The following is a 7,613-nucleotide window of genomic DNA, read 5'->3' on the forward strand; positions in this document are numbered from 1 at the left end:
TGGAGGATTTCTTATGATGTGAAATATTCTAAGACCTTTGCTGTTGTTTTATTAGGCAAGTGAAAATTTTTTTTGCCTTTATGTGATGGCCTGCAAATCACAATATTCTGGAGTCGTCAGCCATCTAATTGAAGAGTTTCTGTTTTTCACCCTAAACTTCACTCATTTAACTGAAAGCTTTTCTCCTCATGAAAGACATTTTTTACTTCACTTCTTGACATTTACATAACCTTGGCATCCATCATCTATAATAACATACATTTTTCTTTGCTCAGGTACTTTGACACAAATTTTTATTAGCATCCTTGAAATAGTTCTCCAAACTCTTATTTAACCATGTGGGATCCCAGGTTTCTCTTGCCATACAACCTAATAGAGCTCATGTAACAGCTGAACAAGCATTTTATAGAGACTCCACATAGCCTCTTTCCTTTTGCACTCTCATAACTCTACATAAAGACTTGTTTACACTTAAAAAAAAGAAAATGCTTTCTCATCTTGTCCTGTCACATTCGAAGATTTGCACACATGCACGAGACCTATTATTCTTCCACACACTTTAGAATTTCAAATACAGATTCACAACTAGAATCAGCATCTGTGTCCATCTACAGATGCTGGAAAAATAAAGCAATGCAAAAAAGCACTAGAGGAACGGTTTGTATACTGATCTATGTCAATCTCTTAGTGCCAATTCTTTTTCCTATAATAGAAATATGAGGGGAAGAAGGAGGCCATTTGGTCTATTGAGTTTTCATTGACCAAATAAAAATTAGCCTAATTTCAGGTCAAAGCTCTTAGTCTGAGGGTTCAGCACTTCAAATGTTAATCCAGATACCTTTTAAATATGACCATCATTTATAAACAGTGAACATCAAACACTGGTGCTCTTTGGACAAAGAAGAAAGGTTGAATTGTAATCTTTCCATAAATTCCTGTTCTTCAGTTACCTTCAATCACATATCTTTGGAACTGTACCTTGACAGGCACCTGACACAATTACAAGAGCATTTCATCCCATGAGCAGCAAGATAAAAGATTGGATCATAAATGAACAACCAGAATATTGACTTACACACATAATTTGCTACAATAACATTAGTTCATTTGAGAGGGGCACTGTTTTATTTCAATTGTATCATCACAAGGTCTGACTGCACAACAAAAATGTATTTTTTTCTTGCACTGTTAATATTTATCTATCCTTTCATATTTATTACCGGTATCTCTTTCTGTCTTGGCATATTGTGGTAATTTAATTTTTATTATTGTAGTTGGTAACTCTTTCATTTCTGTTTTACTGCAACAAGTAAATTTGGAACATCTGTACATTGTACTTATGTGTATGAAAATAAAGTCACATCTCATTTCACTTTGGTTCATTACATGTGCACAAGTTTCAAGCAGAGAATTATGGGTATTAATATTTGAACAATATACTGCATTGAAAATTTGAGAGAAAAGTGAGTTGAGATACAAGATGGTTGAAAAATCATTTTATTTGAGGAATGACAATCTTGAAAAAGAGGGAACAGAAACTAAATGAAAATAACCTGTGACACAATCATTAAACAATGGACAAAATCCCTTTGGACAATATGCAACTCCAGCCATTATTTATGGACTGCAAAAGTAAAATAATCAGTGAACAGCTTGGCAGGAACAAAGTCAAGGGATAAAGAGACAACAGTTTTGCTAATATAAGGAGACAAAGGATGATGAGAAAGAAGCTGGAGTTTGCAAAATACACATTGATAAACATTAACCATTTGAAGTTTTTACCAGATGCTCTTCTGCACTTCTATTACATTCTTTATATTCCCTTGTTGGTTTTGAGAATTGCTCAGTGAGCAAGACTTGTTTTTACTTTACTTCACCTTAACATCATTCTTCCCTCATTTGTTGCTGAATGGCAAAATTGGGGTCTTTTGCTATGGGGGTAATGTACTAGTTTGGTATTGGGAAAAAAAGTTTCAGTGCTTTGCATTATTTACAGATTTTCCTCAATTCATTCTTTCTCAGTAGACCACTGACTTTTTGGGGTACATGTCTTAAAGCTATTTTTCACTCTTATAAAGAACATACCCTTGCTGTCTTCAGGAATACACCTGTATCAAAATACCAGCAATGCATTTTGCTCAGCCTTCTTGATTTTGCTAAATACTCTCATGAAATTTAACGCTTTAGTAAATGGAGGAATTACTGCAGTTGAAGCCGATTCACAGCTCTACCCGGTTTATTTATCATGCCTTTGAATTATCCCTTGCTTAAAGTTTAAACATTCTTTCAGCCACTCACACCAGTATTAAAATTGAATCATATGACTGTCATTATTTGGAGACATTCCATTACCATTAGAAATAGCAACTTAATTTTTTTTTTAACTCTCCACCAGAATGAAACTATCACACTCTCATGTTGAGGCTAAAATATATTGTTGCAGGAAATTATTCAAAATAAACACTGGAAACGCATTATCTTTATTCTTTTCATGTGCAGTCAATCAAGGCTAGAAAATTCCTCAAAACCTCTGCCAACTCACCAAAGGATTAATATTACTGGCATCTGCTGTCTCAATGACAGCATCAAAGCAACAAAGTTAGGATTCACATGCAAGATAACAAGTCAACTTTACTTCCTTTTTGGCTTTCTTGACCCTTCCATGGTCTGTAATTCATCTCACAGTGTGTGTCATGTTGAATACTGGAAGAGCAAGAATTCCTTCTGTTCAAAGTCCTTGTCTCAGCCTCCACTGCAAACTCCATTTCTCCAGCCTTTTGCTACCTCCCCTCTCCCATGGAAACTCTAGGAAACCAATTCAGACCACTCACAACTATGATGCCTTATTTAACACCTGGATGAGTTTCTAATCATATGTCCACTCTCGCATCAGGAACACGTATTCCCACTTCCACTACTCCATAACTGCATCAAATTCTGTGACGGGAATCTTCAACCATTGATCCAACCATCTTAAAACAAGAACAAATTATTCCAGGAAGCATGAAAACTATAGAAAACTGGAAGCGCTCAGAAAATTGGAGTCAAACAAGGACATCTGAAGATGCTGGGATTGACTGCAAGACACAAATGAGCTGGAGAGACTCCAGCAGGTCATGCAGCATTCATTGGAAGTAAAGGACTTGACAAAGGGCCCAGCCCCAAAATGTTAATCATCCTTTATGTTTTCTGAATGCAGTTTTTCCAGGATGTTAAGCATTGTCCTCAGCAAAATGGAGACAATTTCAATGCTTCCATTGCCAGATGTATAAACTTGAGTGCATGCAAAATTGGATTATGTTCATCCTTGCTGCATTAAGACTCAATCACCTTCCACCTCTCTGCTCAGTTACTTGCAAATGCTCTCGATCTGGAAAAGCCTTTGTTTTTAAAATGTAGTTGTTGTTTCCACACACCTCCATTGCTTTGGTCAAGCCCATTCCTGTAACCTTTGGAAGATATACAAGCTTTCAGTGTCTCTGCACTGAATTTTTCCACCACTGGCTGCCCTGCTTCAACTGCTGAGGCATAAGGTTCTGGAGTTCCTTCATTCATCTTCTCTGGCTCTTTTCCTCCATTAAGATCCAACTCAAAAAACAAACTTGCAGTGAGCTGATCTACTTATTCAGCTCAAGCCCAATAGAAATGCATTAAAATAGTTTTTAGACATGGCATCTGATTTGTTGAGTACTAACAGCTATTAGCTATTATTTCAGATTTTCACCATCTGGAATACTTTAATGCATTAGGATAAAAATTTGTTTAATTTTGGAATAGGCCATTATGGGCAGGGCCAGGAGTATATATTGCCCATCTCTGATGGCCTTTAACAAATAAAAAGTGTTGCTATTGACAAATTATCAGTTCATGTGGCATCTGGAAAGGCATCCCAGCTAGTTAAATGTGGATGCACTCCTGTGTAAAACAAGTAAACTTACCTGATAATTTCCTCCTGATAAAGACAGCTGACCACTGGGCCACCAAATAGTACTTTCTGATCAGATTCCTTCACCACATCCTGAAACACAATCAAATGACATTAATATAATCTCCATACTTACAACTTTGAAGGCAATGTTCGAATATCTTATTATGTACTGTATTACATTGGGTAAATATTATTCAATAAAGGTCACTCTTCTGGCCTATATGAAATGGTATACAGCATGTATTGTATTTGTAAATCTGTCAACCATTTGCTTTGGCCAAATTCAAAGCATCCCATCAAGAATAAATATCTGTATTACTTAGAAGAAAGATCTCTGGATTTTTTGATATATTGCTTTTTGTGATTATATTTAATACCTGATTTAGATCTTCCCAAAACTTTTCCACTTTCTCACATTCCCAAATTGCATGTACTGTTGTTCCCGTTACTGGGACTCGATTTGAATGGAGCACAAAAAAGATTTATTATGATAGCCTTAGCTGTAGCAAAAAAAATGTATTATGTCAACCTGGAAATTAGAAGATAGCCTGAGAATACAGCAATGGTACATAGAAATGAATAAATGCATTCCATTGGAAAAAAATAACATATAATTTAAGAAATAACATTACAGTATTCGAACAAATTTGGGAACCGTACATGGAACACAACAGAGTAGTCCTATGGCGGCCCTCCATCCTCCACTACCTAAAATGACAGAAGGAGAAGAAGACGAAATGAACTGACCCAGTATGTAAAAGAGGATGACACAAGTTTATTTTCATTGTGTGATGACATTTTTTAATGGGTTTAATGTACCATACATGTTGAATGTTGAGTGGGTGGGGGGGGGGTGAAGGAGGGATGGAAGGGAGGGGGGAAAAGGGGAGAAAATGCCAGTGTATATTCAAGAGGGGAATGTTTGTGTGTATTTTGGTCAGTATGGTTCATAGAGTGAAAAATAAAAAAATTTAAAAAAAGAAGAATAAATATCTGGAAGATTCCAACTTATTGACGAGATAAACACCAGGATTTTAATATTTCACTTTAAAAATTCCTTTATATAAGCATCCACAATACTGAAAACTGAACGACTCTCAGTTGTTGGCCATCTGATAGGCCATAGCCTCAGGTCATGCTGTAAATTTATGCATCCATATATGATTTTATGGAAGACCAAAGATTCTTGAAGGCAAACCATGGAAAATTAAAGTGCAGGCAAGGAATTGGTAATTTCTTACACACATTTTTCTTATATAAAACTAAATAACAACAAAAGGAAATTACTAAAAAGCAATGAGAGAAAAAAAACCAAAATCCTACAAATTGTAAAGGATTGCAAACATCCAAAAGTTGTTTAAAATATTTCAGCTTCCTACCACAAGAATAAAATAATTTCTATAAATGGTTTCTATTTTCCTTAGCCTACTGAACACAACAAATAGACACAGGAGAAAGCCATTCAGTCCCAGATCACAACTGATCTTTTACCTGAGCAGCATTTTCTTGCACAAATCACTTAACACCCAAGATCTATTGATCTCTTCCTTCAATGCACTGTACTCAATGATAAAGTCATCACAAGTCTCTTAGGTAGAGAATTCCAAAGATTCACTCCCTTAAAGATAAAGAAATCTAGTCTTATCTTTTTGCTGAAAGGCAAGCTCTTATTTTGATCTGTTGAAACCTGCTTTAGGCACCATATTCAGGGGAAACATTATCCCACATCTATTCTATTAATTCCCATAAAAAGAATGTGTATATTTCAGTCTGCTCCTCTTTCCTTATAGAACAAAATTCCTTTGCCAGGAATCAATCTGTTGAGATACAGAAGACTGTAGATGCTGGAATCTGGAGCAAAAACAATCTTCTGGTAGAGCTCAGAGGGTCAAAAAGCATCAATGGGAGAAAAAGAGCTGTCAACATTTCAGGCTGGAACCATTCATCAAGATTCTGTAAGGGTGCCATTCCTTTGTCAATGTTATAGGTTGGAACACTTATCAAGACTCTGTAAGGATGCCATCCCTTTCTTCCAGTTTCTCCATCCTCAAGATGAGGCCTTCCATTCCATGATATCTGAAATGCCTCTTTTTTTCCAGGCAATGTGGCTTCAGTTCCATCACGGTCAACAGATCCACCTCCCCACATTTCCTCCATTTTTTGGAGATCACTCTCAACCAACCCCCAACCCCCACTCCAAATAGAACATAGAGGATTCTCCTTATTTTAACCTTTCATCCCACCAGTCTCCACAATCATTAATCTAGTAATAATTGTGCAAGTACATTCTTACTTTGGTAGACACCAGACCTACACACAGTATTTCAAGTGTGGCCTCATAGAATCTCAGTATGATATCTTTGTATAGTAAAACCCCGGTTATCCGGAATTCAAGCAACCAGCAACTTCAAGCAAACAGCAGAAATAAAATCCAAGGAAATTAAATAAATAAACAGACTGTCAGATAGAGAATGAATAAAAATTAAATGAAAGTATAAAATTATAAAAGTAAACGTTCTGTGAAATACCACAAACTTTGGTGAAGATGGAAGCAAAGATTCAGCAAACAGAGTGACATTGACGTGTTTTGCTCATAGCAGCTGTTTGAATAAAGTTGTGCTTGAATAAAATGGCTTCGCTCAGGATTAAGAGCTGGATGATGCTGCTTAACGTTGGGTTGACTCTTTTAAAGTGTCTCCTGATCACTGCTTAGTAACACTTTTAATCTTTATATTATTAAGTATATTAGTAAGGCATTATCTGTAAACTTGGGGGGGGGGGGAAGGTTAACTATGATATTATTGTTCATATTTCGGGAGACTCCGTGGAGGGGGAGGAATCTGCTGATGCAGTGACAGTTAAATGTTTTCAAAGAATGTGACTGAAAATAAAGTAAAATGTTTTAAGGTTCAGAATCAGAATTTATTGTCATGAGCAAGTCATCATATTTGGCTGCAGCATCATAGTGTAAACATTAATATTATAACCATCTTGCAGCATTATTATAAATTTAAAAAAATTAAATAGTAGTGCATGAAAAGTAAGGCAGCGTGTTTGGTTCACTGATTATTGGGAAATCTGATGGCAATGAGGAAAAAGCTATCCTTGTGCCAGTGAGTGCTCGATGGTAGCAGAGTGTTGGGGGTCTTTTGAGGATAAGACACCGCCTCAAGTAGATGTCCTCGATGGAGTTAAATGCCACAGGCTGTTAACCCTCTGGAGTTTATTCTTGACCTGAGAGTTGATGACTCCATAGCAGGGAGTGATGCCACCAGCCAGAATGCTCTCCATGGTACAGCTGTAGAAGTTTATGAGTGTTTTTGGTGACATACCAAATCTCCTCAGACACCTCACAAAGTATAGCCGCTGGTGAGCCTTCTTTGTGATTGCATCAACATGGAGACTCCAGGACAGATCGTTGACACCCAGGAATTTGAAGTTCTTGACCCTCTCCAATACAGAGGACTGGGTCAAGTTCCCCTGGCTTCCTCCTAGTCCACAATCATCTCCTTGGCTTTGCTAATTTTAGCGCAAGGTTGTTATCATTACTCCATTCAATGAGCTGATCTATTTCCCTCCTCTACGCTTCCTCATTGTCATTTGTGACTCTCCCTGATAACTTTGGTGTCGTCGGAAAACTTGAGGATAACATTGGAATTGTGCCAGGTCACACAGGCATGGCTGT

The 7,613-nt window shown here is 36.8% G+C and overlaps 1 protein-coding gene across 11 annotated transcripts in view; it reads right to left on the reverse strand.

The window, feature by feature from the left end:
* Window positions 1–7,613, reverse strand: part of LOC138763404 (acyl-CoA-binding domain-containing protein 6-like) — a 552,989-nt gene that overhangs the window by 211,027 nt on the left and 334,349 nt on the right. For all 11 annotated transcript variants that reach the window (XM_069937486.1, XM_069937482.1, XM_069937485.1 and 8 more), the window contains one exon: window positions 3,939–4,018. In XM_069937486.1, coding sequence (XP_069793587.1) covers window positions 3,939–4,018 — 80 coding nt within the window. The remainder of the gene's footprint in view (window positions 1–3,938; window positions 4,019–7,613) is intronic.

This window comes from Narcine bancroftii, chromosome 5, assembly GCF_036971445.1.
Source record: "Narcine bancroftii isolate sNarBan1 chromosome 5, sNarBan1.hap1, whole genome shotgun sequence".
NCBI lineage: Eukaryota > Metazoa > Chordata > Chondrichthyes > Torpediniformes > Narcinidae > Narcine > Narcine bancroftii.